At 46.1% G+C, this 19371-nt stretch overlaps 1 protein-coding gene across 2 annotated transcripts in view; it reads left to right on the plus strand.

Moving 5' to 3' along the window:
* Abcc1 (ATP binding cassette subfamily C member 1) overlaps positions 1 to 18191 on the plus strand; it is a 117384-nt gene extending 99193 nt beyond the window's left edge. For both annotated transcript variants that reach the window (XM_051206755.1, XM_051206756.1), the window contains 11 exons: positions 1359 to 1464; positions 2127 to 2337; positions 3340 to 3650; positions 9435 to 9634; positions 10528 to 10654; positions 11473 to 11574; positions 12179 to 12325; positions 13456 to 13614; positions 14914 to 15080; positions 15743 to 15937; positions 16755 to 18191. In XM_051206755.1, the coding sequence (XP_051062712.1) occupies positions 1359 to 1464; positions 2127 to 2337; positions 3340 to 3650; positions 9435 to 9634; positions 10528 to 10654; positions 11473 to 11574; positions 12179 to 12325; positions 13456 to 13614; positions 14914 to 15080; positions 15743 to 15937; positions 16755 to 16863 (1834 nt within the window). In that variant the 3' untranslated portion in view covers positions 16864 to 18191. The remainder of the gene's footprint in view (positions 1 to 1358; positions 1465 to 2126; positions 2338 to 3339; positions 3651 to 9434; positions 9635 to 10527; positions 10655 to 11472; positions 11575 to 12178; positions 12326 to 13455; positions 13615 to 14913; positions 15081 to 15742; positions 15938 to 16754) is intronic.
* The last annotated feature ends 1180 nt before the right edge of the window (positions 18192 to 19371 follow it).

Consider the following 19371-nt stretch of genomic DNA (forward strand, 5'->3'; position numbering starts at 1 on the left):
AGCACCTCTGCTCTACCATCACAACTCTCAGGGATTTGCAGTTTGTGAACATTTTTCCTGCCTCTCTATCCTTCAAGAGCCTTTCCAGGAAGAAACCAGCACTGACCCTTAATGCACACAGGCCTGCCCTTCATTTGTTTCTTCTTCTGAAACTTGCCCCTTGCATGATCTGTGTCTTTCCTCAGGATTTGAAATGGGGCCTGCTGCATTGAGCTTTGTGCTGATCACAGACAGTAGCATTAATGATGATGCTGGTCTGGGAGCTGGGCACAGTGGACCCCCAATTCACTGCTGGCCTGTTCCCATCGCACAGCAAACAGATGGAGGCTTACCAGTTGGGCAGCTCTAGAGATGCCCAGCTCAAATTTGAACAAGTGTCCAGAGACTCTGAGCCAGTGGCCCTAAGCTCTACCTTGTGCTCTTCAAAGACATTGCTTAGGGTTAGAGATTTTTTTTGAAGCAGAGTATTGTTTTGTTTTTTGTTTTTATTCTTTACTCTTTGGGGGCTCACCATCCAGCACCCAAATAAACTTACTTGGCTTATTCTTTCTCATGAATGCCCAGCCTTATCTTTGCTTGTTTCTAGCCAACTTTTCTTAAATTATTTTGTCTAACTTCTGCCTCTGGGTTTTTACCTTTCTCTATTTCTGTATATCTTTTCTTTCCCCCTCATTCTGTGTCTGGCTGGGTGGCTGGCCACTGGTATTCTCCTCTTCTCCTTTTCTCGTTCTTTGATCTTCCCAGATTTCTTCTCCTATTTATTCTCTCTGCCTATCAGCCCCACCTATCCTTTCTATTGCCTTACTATTGGCCATTTAGGTGTTTATTAGACCAGTCAGGTGTTGTGGGCAGGCAAAGTAACACAGTTTCACAGAGTTAAACAAATGCAGCATGAAAGAAAACAACATATCTTTGCCTCATTAAACAAGTGTAACATATCTTGAACTAATATTCCACAACGAGTAGGGTCTTTTGTCTCCCAGGCTGGCCTTGAACTAGATGAATAGCCAAGGATGAACTTGAATACCTGGTCCTCCTGCCTCTACCTCTTTGATACTGGGATTATAGGTGTGTGCCTAGTTTATGCTGTGCTTTAGATGGAACTCAGAGCTTCATTTTAGATCATTTCTTTGCATGAAAGATTGTTTCCACACACCTTCTACCCATTGCTCTTCACACAGGTGACAGCAGACCTCATTCCTGACATACACATCCCTTTCCATGGAAGCATGTTCTTCTGGGGAGTGCCATGGGTCATATGTCTATATGTTCATGTGTATGCTCACATTCCCTAAGGCTCCTCTTTGATGCCCTACTCTCCTTGGCAACAGACATCTTAGCAGCTCTTCTTCCCACAGTGGGGATGCTGGCCAGCAGCACAACAGCACAGCCGAACTGCAGAAGGCGGGAGCCAAGGAGGAGACCTGGAAGCTGATGGAAGCCGACAAGGCACAGACAGGGCAGGTACAGTGCAGACTGCTTTGCCAAGCATATAGGAATGTGTGTATGTATCTGACAGTAAGCCTGCTGGGGCTCTATGTTCAGTTTCTATGCCAAAGTCAAGGTCAGAGAGGCCAAGTGACTTTTCCTGGAGTCTCAGCTAACTCCATGTTGATTTTCCAAGCGCTCATGACTGCTTGGCTGTGAGCAGCCTGGAGTGTTGAATGGCACTTCCCAGGCTACAGATAGGCCAGCTGTAACCATTTCTCCATCCTTCTTGTCACTTCCCCAAATGTGTTATGCTCCCTTACACCTCAGGGCCTTTATGGCTGTGGGTCACTTCCTTCTCTTCCTGTTTTCCTTTCACAGCTGGTAAACTCTTCAACATCACTTCCTCGGGGCAAACCTGCCCTGGTACCTCTCACCCGGGCCCTTGCTTGATGTCCTGTGTCTCTCATGGCTCTTCTCTGCTTGTGCATTTGAATGGGTGATGATGGAACATGAGCCAGTCTGTGTGCTTGACTGGAAGCTCTTGTGGGAGGCAGAAAGCCTGGCTTTGCTACTGCTGGCTGGCATTGGTTAACAGGGCAGCAGAGTGTCAAGGGCCAGGGCACAGGAGGGTGGACTGGGCTGTAAGGAGTCACACATGAACTGCTAACCTCATGCTGGCACTCTATGGATCCTAGGTGCAGCTGTCAGTGTACTGGGACTACATGAAGGCCATTGGCCTCTTCATCACCTTCTTGAGTATCTTTCTCTTCCTATGCAACCATGTGTCTTCCCTGGCCTCCAATTATTGGCTGAGCCTCTGGACAGATGACCACCCTACTATCAATGGGACTCAGGAACAGAGGACGTACCGACTGAGTGTTTATGGTGCCTTGGGCATCTTGCAAGGTATGGCTGTGGTTACTTCACATGTAATTTCCTGAGTCTCCCAAGTCCTTGGAATTTATACCCACAAACTGAGCCAGACCCAGGTGGATAGAACCTGGCACATGGTAAACCCTAAATGCTTGCTGAACTCATACCCACCCTCCCTCCCAGTCAGCTCAAACCACATGACTGACTGCTGGCTGAGTTGGCATTGAATGAAGGAGCCCAGCCCTGGCGCTTACTCTGAAGTTGTACCAGGCAGTATGTGATCTAGTTGTAGGTCTATGTACTCATAAAAGTGTTTTGTCCTCTCCATGTCCCTGATGCACTCATGTAGGAGGTAAGTGAGCCTTCTTGGTATGGGAGTTCCTCCTGCATTCAGGCATGGTCTGGGAAGGCACTTAGTACTGGTTGTGGCTCTGAGTGTCACTGTCCCCATTTTACAGGTGGGGTGACTCACATTGATTGACATGGGAGTGCCCTAGCTGACAGGGCTGGCAGTGCCTACTTCAGAATCTGCCTTTCCCTTGTTCTTGGTGAAAGAGCCACAGATAGAAGCCCCTGAAAGAGTTCTGTGGACTGTGGGCTGTTTGGAGGAGCCACGGTTGTCTCCTGAGCTCTGAGTAGCTTTGGAACAAGCTATCAGAAGATCAGGCATGGATGCCTTGAGTTTCTCCATTTATAACTACATCCCCCTGCCACAGAGCAGCAGCCTTCATACTGTATTTTAGAGAAAGCAAAGAACAGAGAAGGTGTGGTATATTCCTGGGTTCATATAGCACCAGCATCTGCTGTACGAGCTGTGCTGTCTGGCACATTAGCCACACAGTCATGGGAGGTGATTTAAATTTAGTTCCTTAAAGTTAAAAGAAAATTCGGTTCTTCAGAAACCCCAGCACAGTGTGTAGTACACAATGAGTACTGGTGACTGTGGGCCACTGTCACTGGCTTGCTGAGACGCGTAGGGCCAGCCTGCAGATCACACGCCTGTATCTCACGTTCACATCCCTGTTGTCGCTCCAGGTCTGTCAGTATTTGGCTACTCCATGGCTGTGTCCATTGGGGGCATCTTTGCCTCCCGTCACCTGCACCTGGACCTGCTGCGCAATGTCCTGCGCTCGCCCATGAGCTTCTTCGAGCGCACACCCAGCGGGAACCTAGTGAACCGCTTCTCCAAGGAGCTAGACACAGTGGACTCCATGATTCCACAGGTCATCAAGATGTTCATGGGCTCACTCTTCAACGTCATTGGAGCTGTCATTATCATCCTGCTGGCCACACCTGTTGCCGCTGTTGTCATCCCTCCCTTGGGCCTTATCTACTTCTTTGTGCAGGTGAACTACAGTCCCTGGAGGGCTGGTCCTGATGTTCTATTGTGAATACTTAAGGGGACTGCTTACTGTAGTTTGCAGTAGCCAAATGCGCTCTTTCTCACCAGTTTTACTCTTAAGCTGTGTATGAGGCAGGAAGCTCACAGCTATCAAGGCAGTTGTTAATAGATTGAAGAACAGAATTCTGCAATGGAGTCATGACAAACAGCAGCCTCATCAGGGTGGATGCTTGTATATGTAGCACATTAGGAGGCAGCTCATTCCGAGACTGGTGTGGCCCAAGGGTCAGTCTTGTTATTGCTGCTGCTCGTGCCCCTTTCTACTTAGTTCTGCTTTGCTGTCGTCACAGTCTTTAAGTTGGTCTCGTGCTCCAAAATGCTTATCAAAGTTTCAGCTGTCATGTCAGTCATATCTACAGTTCAGACACTGAGATTCACACAGTGGAACAGAACAGGGAGCCTGTGGCATTGGATCAGAACTATCCATTTAAATTATATAGTCCTCAAACTCAGTTGTATGGCCGCTATTTAAAAGGGAGAACTAGGCACATTGTGCTTTTTTACCAACCAGTTTCCCGTGGGAGAGGGGCAGCTGTTCTGGTTCATGCCTTGTCCCATTTGTAGAAATCACCTTTCCTTTGCATATGTATACTTTCTTGGGTCGTTTCTGTATAGATTACATTTTCAGGTGACAGGTGAGAGGAAGCATTTTTTTCATGTGACAGAGACAAGAGTTGGACCCTGGGTCTGTGGCTTTGAGGCATGTGCTGAGAGCCCTGATTGAAGGGTTGTCATTCGTAAGGTTGACTGTTGAGATTGTTGGGGGGATAATGGCAACACCTGTTGTCACCTGCTTGTAATTCCAACTCTCAGAACTGAGCCAGGAGGATGGAGAGTTCAAAGCTACCTAGCAAAACCTTCTCAGAAACAAAACAAAAATTTTAAAACACCAAATAGTGGGTTCTTGTCTTGGAACCTTGGTACCACTATTCCATACCTGGGCCCCATCATACTTCGGCCAGTGATGTTACCATAAAGATGGAATTGTACGGTCCTTCCCCTGTAGCTTCTTTAAATCAGTGCCAGCTGTTTACTGGAACAGCTTGACTGCATTTACCACAGTGTGCTCATGGCTGCCTAGAAAGCTTCTTAAAGGTTCTAGCAGAGCAGGCACCAGTGTAGCACAGGAAACTAGAAATGGCAATGACCTCAGAGCCCCATGAGGAGTGAAGTGCTTATCTTGCAAGCGTGAAGACTTGAGTTGATCCCTAGAAAAGCTAAGCCTGGGCCATCAAAATGCTGCCAAGCCTGATGGCCAAGCAGGACCCACACGGTGAAAGGGGAGAACTAGCTTCCTTGAGTTGCTTCTGGTCTCTGTGCATGCTCTATGGCATGAATAAGTTAAGTGTAAATTTATTTATGTATTTAGTTTAAATACATAATAATCCCAGTGCTGGAGAGGCAGAGACTCATGGGCCAGACAGTCTAGTCAGTGAGCCCTAGGTTCAGTGAGAGAGCCTTTTTCAGAAACCAAAGTGGAAAAGATGTTGAGGAAGACGTGACAGTGACCCCTGACCTCTCGACGATTAACACGAATACACACAAATAACTTGCGGTATGGTTGTATGCTGGACATTGTGCTGCTGTAGCAGGCATGAGCTGCCCACCCCTGTGCCCTCACAGGTGCTACAGTTATGGGAGTCACCAGACTGAGAGTTCGCTCTGTTCGTCTTCATGGGGAGGAGGGTTAGGAACAATGCAATGACTGCTTACTGAAGTCAGAGGGATGATAATGCTTGGAGAAGGAGGTCGCACCAGGAGTCTCAGGGGAGACTCCAGGAATGGAGAACTTGATGGGGGTCACCCAGGTGTAGATGAATGTGAAAGGGTGGTTTTCATTTGTGGGCTCACTTCCCATGTGTGCTGTGCAGTTCTATGACCCTGGATCCTCAGATGATTTAGTATACTCCACAGCTACATCGCCAGTTCTATGTTACTATGACGTATACCTGACAAACAGCTCAAGGGAGATGTGCTTTTGTTCACAGTTTCAGTGCTGACTATCCGTGAGGGTGTGACGTGGTCAGGAAGCAGAGGATGTGTGTGCTAGCTTCCTTTTTCCTTTATCCAGTCTTTATCCGTACTCCCAGACATGAGATGGTGGTTCTTACATCTGGCTTTCGGAAAATTCCTCAACACACAAAGGGCCCGTCTTTGATGGCCAATCACATTACAACAGATATCACAGTTTAAAGTTGGCTTTGAGATGTTGGCTCTGTAGGTGCCCACAGAGACTATCCTCCTCTGAGGAAGGTCTAATCATCATACTCAATGCTGTCTATTGTAGGTGAACTTTTCTTTCCCACCAGCCAGTTCTCAAGTAACCACACAGACTTATTAATTATAAATGCTCAGCCAAAGATCAGGCTTGTTACTAGCTAACTTACATTTTAAATTAACCCATGTTTCTTATTTACACTTGGTCATGTGTCTCAGCCTTTCTCACTACATCAAATTCATCTCCTGCTTCCTCTGCATCTCCTCAAGATTCATGAGACTCCTCCTTTTCTTCAGCTCTCTTCTTGTCTGCCAGCCTCACCTAACCTCTACCTGTCCAGCTATTGGCCATTCAGCTTCTTTTTTAAATCAATCACAGTGACATATATTCACATAGTGTAAGGGAATATTCTATCTATCTGTCTATCAATATATCTATCTAAATTTTATGATGCTGGAAATGAAAACCAAAGTGTTAGACCAGTATCTTCTACTTAACCATGCTTCCCCCACATCCCCTTATATATTTAAATTTAGGCACTACTTAGTCTTTCTATCCATATCATTCTTAGTGTATTAGTTACATTTCCATGACTGTGATAAATACTCTGTGAACAAGGCACCTCATTGAAGAAGGGTTTATTTGGGCTTACAGTTCCCATATTACAGAGGAAGAGTCCATCACCCGATATCGTATGTGAGAATCATGACAGGCACCAGCTGTGATGGCAGGAACTGCCGAGAGCTCACATCTTCATCTTGAACTATGAGACAAGAGAGCAAATGGGGAATGGCACATGGCTTTTAAAACCTCAAATCTTACCCAGTAGAGAACTTCCTTCAGCAAGGCCATGCCAAAACCTACCCAAATAGTGCCACCAACTGGGGACCAAGAGATCACACATTTCAGCCTGGGAGGCACATTCTCATTCTAACCACCATAGTCAGTATACATTCATTCTTCTGTGGTTTTAAAAACAAGGCCAATAAGATGGCTCAGCAGGTAGGAATTGCTCAGCTCTTGGTGCACAAACCCCTCACATCCTAAGATGGAAAGAAAGAACTGACTACCAAAAGTTGTTCACTGAGCTCCACATGTGCATTCTAGCATGGGCATACATACACGCACACACACACCGTCATCATCATCATATGAGATTTAAAATGAATAATTCCTTATTTAACAGGTGAAATGATGCAGAATTCTGTTAGGCTATAATACAGTTGATGTTGCACTTGTTTGGTTTCCATGGCAATTGCTGGGCACACTGCTGAGAATTCTAGGGCCTTGCCTGGTCCATGTGCTCTCCTGCAGTGGTTACTGCAGGGGACCCAGACCAGGTAGTACTTTGTGCTCCTCTGCATATATTAAAAAAAAACAAATACTTTTTAAGAACTGAGATCATTCCTGAACACAATTCATGTCAGATTGAATTTTTTACAGTAATGAGATTGGAAGTGGTTAGGGGAGACTGTAAGACAGTCTGTAGAGGGAGTGGCCTGTTGAGGAGGCCAGGCTGGGAATAAAGTGGGCAAAACATACAGGAGGACAGGGAACAGCTGGTGCAGAGTACGGAGTTGGCGGGATGATGCCTCGAGGGTGCCACATCTGGGTATGGCCTGGTGGGAACCACTGATATGCCCCATTCCTGCCCTGGAGGCAGTCTTTATTAACTTGCCCTCCTGTGGTGGACCAGAACTAGTCTCCTTTTTACGGAGGCCAAAGGAGCTCACAGGTCCTTAAGTGATTAGTGTGGTGTCTGTTCATTGGCTTCTTGGAGCTTCCAAAGGGTGAGACAATATACTGGGCTTTTCTTTTCTTTTTTTTTTTTTTTTTTTTGCTTTCAGCATTTGCTGAGCATCTGACTAGAGCAGGGCTCAGCCCTTATATACAAAGAGCTATATAGGTGTGCTAGCTAGTTTTATGTCAGCTGACACAAGCTAAAGTCATCTGAGAGGAGGGAATCTCAGTTGAGAAAGTGGCTCCTTAAGGCTGGCCTATAGGGCATTTTCTTAATTAGTGATTGGGGAGCTCCCAGCCCACTGTGGGTGGGGCAATGCCTGTGTTGGTGGTTTTGGGTTCTAAAAGAAAGCAGGTTGAGAAAACCATGGGGAACGGTCAGTAAGCAGCACTCTTCCATGGCCTCTGCATCAGCTCCTGCCTCCAGGTTCCTGCCCTGCTTAAGTTCCTGCCCCATTTTTAATGATGAAGTATCATATGGGACTGAATGAGATTAACTCTTTCCTTCCCAAGTTGCCTTTTGTCATGGTGTTTCCTCACAGCAAATATAACCCTAACTAAGACAATAGGCAACCAAGTAAAGCTAGGAACAGGAGAGGTGGCCCTCCCCAAGGAAGAGCACACCATTCGGTTGTCCAGTGCCAACATTATGTGGACTGAAACAGGTTATATTCAGGAATGTGTATGTGTTGACATACACTTACATACATACAATAATGATGAATGAAAGAGGAGCCCATGAATTTGAAGAACAGGGATGGGTATATGGGAGGGTGTGGAGGTGCCGTGCATGTGAGGCTGCTGACCCAGGCAGTTTCTCCTGGTTTAGTTCACGGGGTTCCATGCTTGTTGATCTATATGTGTGTGCCTTGTCATGTGCAATGTGTATGCATATGAACATGTGAGACTCACACAGAAGAATCAGTAGCTCTTACTTGTTGTCTGTAGATGGGAATTTCTGTCCCACCTGGTCCCACAGCCGTTTAGTTCCAAAGGAACACATAAAGGCTTATATTAATTATGAGCTCTTTGGCCAATGGCTCGGCTTCTTATTGGCTAGCTCTCTCTTAATTGTTAACCTATTTCTATTCATCTGTATATCTCTACATGGTTTTGGCTGACCAGTGATGCCCAGGTCTCTTGCTTCCTTGGCAGCTACATGGCATCTCGCTGCCAGCTCACTCTGTGTTCCTCTTCCCAGAATTCTCCTAGTCTGGTAGCCTATACTTCCTGCCAGGGTACATCCTGCCAGTCCATTGGCCAATAATAGAAACATATATTCACAGCATGCTGAAGGACTTCCCCCATTTTGCCCATTGTGCAAAATGGCTTTAGTGTTGCTATTATACAGAATAAACCAAGGCTAAGACAGCCCAGGGACCTGGCTGGGTCTCTGTGTTAGTAGCAAATGAAGTCACAGTCACAAAGCTTGCTTCTAAACTGTACTGTTTGGAGAGGACAGCCCCAAACATTTAGGGCTTATGAGAGGCCAGAAAGTCTGGAGGTTATTTCTTAGCCATGGATCCAAAGAGGGAGCTACTTGTACCTCTTTGTCTCCATCCAAAAGCAAGAAAGAGCACTGCCTAGGTTTATGGGTTGTAGACAGGGGATATGCATTCAAGTAGCCATGACTACTGCCACTGACATTACTGTCCCACCTCCAGGTTTTGGTCTCGGAGGTATCAGCCATGTCTAGCTTCTCCTGGTATACCCCAGGAGGATGGGATGAGGAACTAGCACCGATTCTGTGTCCCTTGCTCTCTCCTATAGAGGTTCTATGTGGCCTCCTCCCGACAGCTGAAACGCCTGGAGTCTGTCAGCCGTTCCCCAGTGTATTCACATTTCAACGAGACCTTGCTGGGGGTCAGTGTCATTCGTGCCTTTGAGGAGCAGGGACGCTTCATTCACCAGAGTGACCTGAAAGTGGATGAAAACCAGAAGGCCTACTACCCCAGTATTGTGGCCAACAGGTAGGTGCTGCGGTTGGTAGGATAGAGGAAGCCAGTCGAGTGCCCAGTCCCTTGGTCTGTTTCTTCTAGGAGAGAATTTCAAAGTACACAGGATGGTGGCGCATGCTTGAAGGAAGATTACCATGGGTTTGAGGTGGCCTTGATTACCTACTGAATTCCAGGCTAGCTAGGGTACAGAAGGAGACCTTATCCCAAAATAAAGCAATCTGGGGGCTGGAGAGATGGCCTGGTGGCTAATATTGCTTACGGTGCAAGCATGAGAACCCACATTTGTGTCCCCGTATATCCCTGCATTGTGGGATACAGATAGGCTTAGTGTCCAACCTTGAAAATAGCAACTTATTTCTTTCTCACATTGAGACCCATCTCTTGCCAAGGGACTGATTTTATTTCTTTTATAATTATTATTGCTATTATTATATGGTGGTGACTCTCGAACCCAGGGCCTTGTGCATGCCAGGCCAACAACCCACTGCTGAGCTCTGCCTCTGCCCAAGATGCCTGTGTGCAAACAGCAGTGCCTCCTGCAGTCTATGGCATCTTAGGAATTTCCAGGGAATTACATTTTTATTTTAAAGATTTCCTAAGAAAAAGTCAATTTTTCTAAATGCAAACTTGAGGTTCCAAGATGGGGATTGCTTCCAGGGAATTCTATTTTAGTCTCCAGGCAAGCCAGACTCATGAAAAGTTGTTGGCCTCGGATCCCATGGGCCCTTGGGAATATCCACCACCCCGAGGCCCCGAGTTCTCTTATCTTGGATGAGTAGTATCCACAAGACTTTTTCTAGAAGTGCTGGGAAATTAGTTCAGCCAGCAGATGGGCTTAGATCTGTCCCACAAGCTTAAAGCTGGGCATTTGTCTGTCTGATATTCTCCTACATATCTCCTTGCAGGTGGCTTGCTGTGCGTCTTGAGTGTGTGGGCAATTGCATCGTACTGTTCGCTGCCCTGTTTGCCGTCATATCCCGGCACAGCCTCAGTGCTGGCTTGGTGGGCCTCTCGGTGTCTTACTCACTGCAGGTAGAAGACTCTTTCTTGGACTGAATGGTCTGCTATGGCAACCAGATTTTGAGCTCCTGGACCTTGGCTTTGGGTACCTGCAGGAATGGGGAAAGGAGAGGGCTTGAATGGAGTTAGAGAAATAGCCTGCATTCTTCATCAGAGAAAAGATTCTCAGTGGCTTGATGCTTTCAAAGCTATGAAATTCCCTCTGAGTTCTGTGTCAGTTGCATCTCATGATGTTTGTCATACTGAGTTCAAAATATTTCCTTTTCTGCCATTGAGACTGATTATTATTCTATAGCCCAGGCTGGCCTAGAACTTAGCATAATTCTCCTGTTTCAATCTCTGGAGCACTGGGATTAATTATAGACATGAACCACCACATGAAAATCACCCAGTTTCAAAATTTTCCAGTTTCCTATATGACTTCTTTTTCTGTCTGCCTTTTCTTTTCTTTCTGTCTTCTCTCTCTCTTCTTCCTTCCCTCCCTCCTGTCCACCATGCACATGCAGAAGTCAGAGGACAACTCTCTGGCATCAGTTCTCTTCTTGCATCTTACCTGGCCCTGGAGGGTGGAGCTCAGGTTGCCAGGCTTGCTTGGCAAGTGCTTTGTGCATAGAGCCATCTCACAGCTCTTGACTGCTTTCTGACAACTTGTATGGATCATGTGTCACCTTGAAAGGTGTAATCACTAAGAGCTGCAGTGCATTCACTCCAGGTGATGGCTCTGTGTGGGTTACTCATTTCTGTATTTGTTTGAATGATAAGATACATACTTCATGAAAATGAAGCCACACTTTCCCTAAAAGACCCCACATGGCTCTCTCCACTGGCAGATAACTTCCTACTTGAACTGGCTGGTTCGAATGTCCTCTGAGATGGAGACCAACATTGTAGCCGTGGAGAGACTAAAGGAGTATTCTGAAACAGAGAAGGAGGTAAGGCAGGATCCCAGCCTGGCTCTTTGGCTTTGGCCTTCCGTTTGTGTGTCCTCCGCCTATTGGGAGGGTTAGCTATGTGCCTTCCAGGCCCTCTCGGGCTTGTCCTGTCTGTTTTTAACACTTGCTAAGAACCACCTTGTTTTAGATGAAGGAAATTATTCATACGCTGTTTTTCCCAAGATACCTGTATGCTGTGTCACTTACTAAGGAACCTTTTTCCCCGCGATTCTTTCCTTCATTTGATGTCACAGAGAAAGATGCTTGAGGCTCATGGCTACCTTATTATTTAAGATGATTTCCCCACAACTGACAGATAAATGGCAAATTTCTCTCTCACATTCACCAAATGGCAAACTGTGCCTTCCAAAGCTATTTGCTATGCCAGTTTATAGGGGTCTTGTTATGGGGAACTAAATTGCATCTGTGAAGAAAATTTCCTCATAAGTTGAAGATTTGAATGGAAATGAATTGATTATAAGTATTAGAAGCAACTGGGGAAATAGCCCATTGGGTAGAGTTCAGACCCCCAGGCCCCTTATAGAAGACTGAGTTTAGCAGCCTGCATTTGCTGGTTTCTCTGATCCCTCTTGTTGTGATCCAGGCTCCCTGGCAAATCCAGGAGACGGCTCCACCCAGCACCTGGCCCCATTTGGGCCGTATAGAGTTCAGGAACTACTGCTTGAGATATCGAGAGGACTTGGACTTGGTTCTCAAGAACATAAACGTCACCATCGAGGGTGGAGAAAAGGTGGGTGTGTGCCATCCTCCATTTCCATTGACTTAGGGTCTAGCATGAATCTCCAGCTCATACTGTGGGATGAGGAATCAAGGGAATAAAAGATGCTGATTGTGTTCAACAGGTGGCACACTGAAGGATGAGGTCTACAGACATGTAGATATGTTTTGGGGAAACATTTGCATGAACTATAAATACTGAAAAAAAAATCTATGATCTTTCATAAAATGGTCCTTTTGGTTTTTTTGGACAGTTGAAACATGTAGCAGTTCTGGCCTAATCCCCTCCAGGCCCTTTCTAGAAAATACTAGCCTTTTAGTTCACCCCAGTTCCTCCTGTGGGGTCCATGTGCCTATGTGGTCCCTTTAAGACATTGGAGTTTATGAACTCTGGAGTAATAGGTGATGCCACCATCACCAGGATGGCTTATAGGGACATATGGTTCCAAGCTATTCCTGGAAGACATTCCATATGTCTTTGACCCATAGAATTTTCTCAGAAACTTGGTCAGGGATCACCTTAGGCATTTGTATTCTGTAATACTGATCTGTTAAATTGTCATCTATATATATATCAGAGTGTTCTATTTCCCTGAGATAGTCTCTGAGTCTTTATGTGTTAAGGGGATTCATGCAAGGGTACTGGACTGTAATAACTATGGGGGAGCCCATCTCAAGCCCAGATGTGAAAGAGAGGAGCAAAAACTCACTGGGCATTGGGAATATCAGCCATTGGCTAGTAACTGGGGTGCCAAGGCCACATCATAGACGTTCAGGGGCTTTGCTCAAATCTGAGGTGGTGTTGTGGCTCTAGGAGGAATTCCCATTAGAGGAGAGAGGAATTGTGGGAAGCCAGGAAACACCTCATTATTTTCTGAGTTTCTCTAATTGAACATAACATAACTCAACTAACATTCCTTGTTCCTTTGAACCTCTCTGACTTATAAAAAAAAAGTCCTTAGTCTTTAGAAGCAAAAAAGGCGTCTTTCCTACCTTTTGTCAAAGTAGCCCCTGAAGGGTCTTAGGGAAGCTGGGGAGTGGTAGCTAGATTGACCAGATGACCACAGCTCTGACGCAGCCACCTGCTGGGAGAACATTGAGTCTGCAGCATTCCCACCTCACCAGCCCCTTCCTGTCCTGCAGGTTGGTATTGTGGGCCGTACAGGAGCTGGGAAGTCTTCTCTCACCCTGGGTTTGTTCCGGATCAATGAGTCTGCAGATGGCGACATCATCATCGATGGGGTGAACATTGCTAAGATTGGTCTGCACAGCTTGCGCTTCAAGATCACCATCATCCCCCAGGTGGGAAGGTTGGTGGGTCCCGTACACACTGAGACCACACCCTCTGTATCCATAGGCTCAGCCAAGTATAGATGGAGAATGGTGTTTTTGCATTCATGTATTTATTGGGAGAAGGGGAACAGATCACATGTATGAAGTCAGGAAAATCTGCTGTAGTCAATTCTCTATATGTGTATTCTGAGGATCAAATCCAGGCCTTTAGGCTTGGTAGCATGTGCCTCTAGTCACTGAGCCTATGACTAGTTTTGTTTTGTTTTGTTTTGTTTTGTGTTTTGTTTGTTTGTTTTAGGTTTAGCATCTGCACTTAAATACCATACATAGACTTTTATCCCCAAGTGATGTGCAGTTATATTTCTAGTATTTTCTTATAGTAGGTAGTACATCATCTATACATGCTGTGTATAGGGCTATGAGTAGGTTATGTAAAAATACCTTTTCATACAAAGAACCAGAGCCTCTGTGGATTTTGGTGGTGGTCGGGGCTTATTAAGACAGTGTCTTCTCTGCCAGTTGCAGGAGTTAGTGTGTTAATCTCTTATACTTCCTGGAGCTAAGCTACTCATAAAAATTTTCTAAACTAATCCTTGTGGGCATCTGTTTCCTAAGGCATTGCTTGTGATTGTGATTGTTCCTTAAGTTTCTCTGAGAGTCTTTTCTGGAGCTGGAGTTGAATGAGTGTTATTAGTTATATTTCAGTTGCTGTGATGAAGTGCCATCACTAAAAGCATTTGCATTTTGAAAACTTGGAGTTTTGCAAAAATGAAAGTCTTGCTCCAGTTTACCCAGGGTTTTTCAGCATTTTCTGTTGCAGACATCCCAGTTCATGCTTTCAAGGGACTCTGAGACCTCTTCCTGTTCTGGTGTGAACATCTCATGTCTTATATCCGTGAGCTTTCCTTGTTCAATGAGGTGTGGTTGTCATATGCTATTAGTTACTTTTCTGATAGTTGTGACAAAATACCTGATAGAGTGATCTGCAGGGAAGAGAGGTTTATTTTGGCTCATGGTATCACAGGGTTGCTGTCCATCATAAGGGGAAAGGATGGTCATGAAGTAGGGATATGTGGTGATGACATGAAGCAACCAGGAAGCAGAGACCTAACCAGCATCAGAGCCAAGTGTCACCCTCAGAGGTCTGCCCCCAGCAATCGGCTTCTTTCAGACAATTTCTGCCTCCTTAAAAGCTCCATGGTTTCCCAAAATAACACCGCCAACTGGGGAACAAATGCTCAAAACATCAGTCTGTGGGGAATCTTTAGATTCAGACCATCACACATGTTATCTGCTATCCTTGCATAGGATCCTGTTTTGTTCTCGGGTTCTCTCCGCATGAACCTAGACCCTTTCAGTCGGTATTCTGATGAAGAAGTGTGGATGGCCCTGGAGCTCGCTCACCTGAAGGCCTTCGTGTCAGCTTTGCCAGATAAGCTGGATCATGAGTGTACAGAAGGCGGAGAGAACCTGAGGTAGGTAGGCAGGCAGGAGCCAGGTGTGTGAAGATTCCACCCTCCTGCCTATGTGCCAACTTCAGTTATCCGTCACCAGCCTCATTCTGCTTCAGTGCTAAGGTGGTCAGCCAGTGGCTGTGCTGCTGATCCTGGCTGGGCTCATTCATGGGGCAGGGTTGGGGATACAGCTGACTGTTAGTTGATCTACTTGGCCTCAGTATATGTTTTTCATCCTCCAGCAGACTCGCCCAGGCATGCTGTCATGTTATTGGCAGATGTGTAAAGGTGAACATGCTCAGTGTCCATTCTTTCCCACATTAGGCCTCTACTGGCCATTCACTGACTAAAGCCAGGTTCATAGCTGAATCCAGCCAGTGCTGAGTCTGCTGCAGCTCAGTGAGATCATGGATGCTGAGTCACCTTTGTTAGCATCACCCACACCAATATGGCCTCATACTTTGAACATCACCTCTGAGCCTTTTGTTGGGAATGATTCTCAGCCCATTTTCTGCTCTCCAGGAAGGCATGGTTGATTAGTAATGCCTGTCACAGGCATGGAAGTAGATTTGTTCTCTTGCCCAAAGCCCACACCCAGACTGCTGCCAGCCTTCTCCCCTCCAGGCCTGGTTCGGGATCAGGATAATTTGAGCCCCTGTCTCTGGGCTTTTCTCCCTTTGTAGTGTTGGGCAGCGCCAGCTTGTGTGCCTGGCCCGGGCTCTGCTGAGGAAGACAAAGATTCTAGTGTTGGATGAGGCTACAGCAGCTGTGGACCTCGAGACAGATGACCTCATTCAGTCCACCATCCGGACACAGTTTGAAGACTGTACTGTGCTCACTATTGCTCACAGGCTTAATACCATCATGGACTACACAAGGTAAGACCCAGAGTGGATCTATGGGCTTGCAGGGTTGATCCTGTAGACATGTTTGTTCGTTCGTTCGTTCATCATTCATTCATTCATTCATTCATTCATCACTATCCTTGTGTTCAGGGGCATTGTTATGAGTAGGTTTTTCCCCCGGCAGCCTGGTCCCACATCCACGCCAGTCCCAAATAAAACACAGAGACTCTGTATTAATATATAATTCTGTTGGCCAACTACTAGTTTCTTATTGGCTAGCTCTGTCTTAAATATTAACCCATTTCTATTAATCTAAGTACTTCCACATGGTCTTATCTTACCAGAGAGAGGGGCTGGCATTCTGCTGACCCTCCTTACTACTTCCTCTCTCCTCCTAGTCTCCTAGTCCCGCCTATCTTCCTTTCCTATTGGCCTAACCAATACGAGAAACATATTTACAGAATGACATCTCCCATCAGGGCATCTCCAATTGGTGGGAATTTTCTGTCATGGGAAGAGCCAGTTAATCCAGTATTTATTTCAGTATTTATATGCATGAGGGGCCTGCTATGTGTCCCATGTTATTCTGGACTCTTGGTTCTCTCTCAAACAAAGTTTAGGGAACATCTTAAGGACCAGAACACTTAATTAAAAGAGAGACAATGATCACAGCATCAAACACTGATTTCAGAGAGTGATATATACATGGTACAAGTAATAGCAAGAAGGTGGTAGGGTGGGTACCATGTCTCCAGCCCCTAGAGTTTGCAATGCTTTCTGCAAAGCAGAAAGACACAGGCATTAGACACGTTTCTGTGTAATGCTCACATCTGTATCCCTCCCAATGCAGGGTGATCGTCTTGGACAAAGGAGAAGTTCGGGAGTGTGGTGCACCCTCTGAGCTCTTGCAGCAGAGGGGCATCTTCTATAGCATGGCTAAGGATGCTGGCTTGGTGTGAGCTGGATACTAGCAAATCTGGTAAGAACTATAGGACCTCCCAAGCCTCCCGACAGAAACCAAAAAAAAAAAATGGAAAACCAAACTAAAAAGAAGCAAAACACACAAAGTATCAGCCACCATCTGACTCCATCCTGAATCTGACCTTGAAGAAACTGGGAGACAGATGTACTCCACTTTAAACACATGCCTGGCCTCTGGTGCCCCTTGTGAGGCTCCCTGGAAGTTCACCCATGCTCCTGCTATAGCCCACAGCTGGGCTTAGGGCAGCTAAACTTCTAGAGAAATTGTTGGTGTCAAACACACAAGTTAGTGACTAAACACAGCCAGTGCCTCATGTTTCTTCAGCCACATCCATGGATGCCAAGCCCTGGAGCCTGTCCTGACCCTGCCAGCTCTTTTATCACTTCTCATGGTCCTGTTGGTTCCAGAAGAGAACTTCCTGTCTTCAGGCCTGCAGTTGAAAGCATGGAAGCAAAAAAAAAAAAAAAAAAAAAAAAAAAAAAAACCAGGATTGTTGCTTCAGGGTGATGTCAGCCTGCTTGCCATCTGGTCTTCAGGCCCTCTGACACACTGTTCCCTGCACCCAGCACAGCTCTCTCACAGGACTTCCCTTAGATGCAGCCTTGTGAAGGGCCCTGGCCAGACAGGCTTGGAATCAGGCCAGGCAATACTCCCTTCACAGGGACTCATATCCTGCCTCACCATCCCTCTCTTGCTCTCTGCCTCTTCCTATCCATTGCTGGGAGGCTCACTCCTCCCGAAGGTCTATGAGTAGTTACGAGCAGCAAAAGTCAAGGGTACAAGGGATGTCACCCACAGATGAAAAGGGTGGTACAAAGACAGCCAGAGTCCCCTCCAGGACAAGAAGAGAACCATTCACGAATAGCAGTGATTCCTCCCCCCACCCCACCGCCACACCCTATTTTTAAGCATTGTTCCAGGGAGAAAGGTGCTCCCAAGAATTCGATCTCTAGCGGGGAGGTACTGGACTCAGGGAGTAGCCATGCCTAACTCTGCACTTGATCCTCAGTCTGAATCCTTCAAAATGGTCCTCTAGGTGTTTGAGTTATAGACCAAAGAGAGACCCATGGGCAGTGAGAACTTGCTGCCAGCTATGAATTTCAGCACTGATTTCATTTTTCTTTAGGTGATTTTCTTTTTCTTTAGGTAGCAACATATGTATTTATTATTTTTGTAATTTGTACCATTCTTTCACGTTAAAGGACCCATATTTCTCCTGGGGGTCTTTTTGTAATGACACTGGAAACGTGAGTATTTGCAAATAATTTACAGTAAAGAAAAAATGTTGTATTTCTTTCTAAATAATCATCTTATTTTCTTTTGGGTACAGACTAAAGTTTCCAACCTCCACTCTGGAGGAGCCAGACTAGGAGTGCTCACTATGTTAGTTAGCACCGTTGTCAGAGGTGGCAGGGCAGGACTGGAGAGGCGGCGCAGCAATTTCGAGTGCTTGCTCATCTTGCAGAGGACTAAAGTTCAGTTCCTGGTACCTGTGTCTGGTGGCTTACAGCTGCCTGTATCTCTGACTTCAAGGGACCCATTGCCCTCTTCTGGGCACACAAATTAAAAATAAAAAAGAAATGGCGGGGACCAAGGTTGAGAGCTACAAAGTACAAATGCCTGGGCGTTTGGTCACGTGACACTCCGCAAGGCACTTAGACTGTGTGCCTCAGTTCTGTCTGTGTAAGGTGGCCAAGTTCAGCTTCTGAGACAAAAGTCACAAATGACCCAAATACTTTTCTGTAGTGGGTGGAAGTGAGCTGCAGTAACAAGGCTTTAAGATCTTGGGAAATGGGGCTGGTGTGATGGCTCAGTTGGTACAGTGCTTGCTGTCTGTTCATGAAACCTTACATTTCAGTCCTCAACATAAAAGCCAGCATATGCATATGATCCCAGCACCAGGGAGGAAAGCAGGAGTATCCCTGGGGCTCTCTGGCCAGCCATCCTAGCCCAATCAGTGAACTCTTTGTTCAGTAAGAGCTTAAGATAGGGAGGGGCAGAAGCACTGGCCCAGCCACCTGCATTGGGCAGCTCAGAACTGCCTGTCATTCATGTTTCTGGCCTCTGAGGTCTCCTGCCCTCATGTGCACATAAACAAGCTTATGCACATACTATAATTAAACATAAAATGAATCTAAAAAAAGCAAAAAAAAAAAAAAAATGGACTGGGGAGGTGGCTCAGTGGTTAAGAGCACTGGCTGCTCTTCCAGAGGGCCCAGTTCCGTGGTACAAGGCAGCACAGACATCTCTAACTCCAGTTTCTTCTGGCCTCTGCAAGCACCAGACATGAATATTATGCAGACACATGCAGATAAAAGGTAGAGGAAAATACCAAACATTAGCAAAATACAAACACACAAAATGGGCACAGGCTTGACAATCTCCAAGGAGAGTTGAGCCGCTCTCCAGAGTAAAAACCCACATTGGTCTCTTTTTCTTGCCACTCAAGGGCTGGCTTCTGGGTCCCATAGTGTGGGATGGGAGC

This window comes from Phodopus roborovskii, unplaced genomic scaffold (assembly GCF_943737965.1).
Source record: "Phodopus roborovskii unplaced genomic scaffold, PHOROB, whole genome shotgun sequence".
Classification (NCBI taxonomy): domain Eukaryota; kingdom Metazoa; phylum Chordata; class Mammalia; order Rodentia; family Cricetidae; genus Phodopus; species Phodopus roborovskii.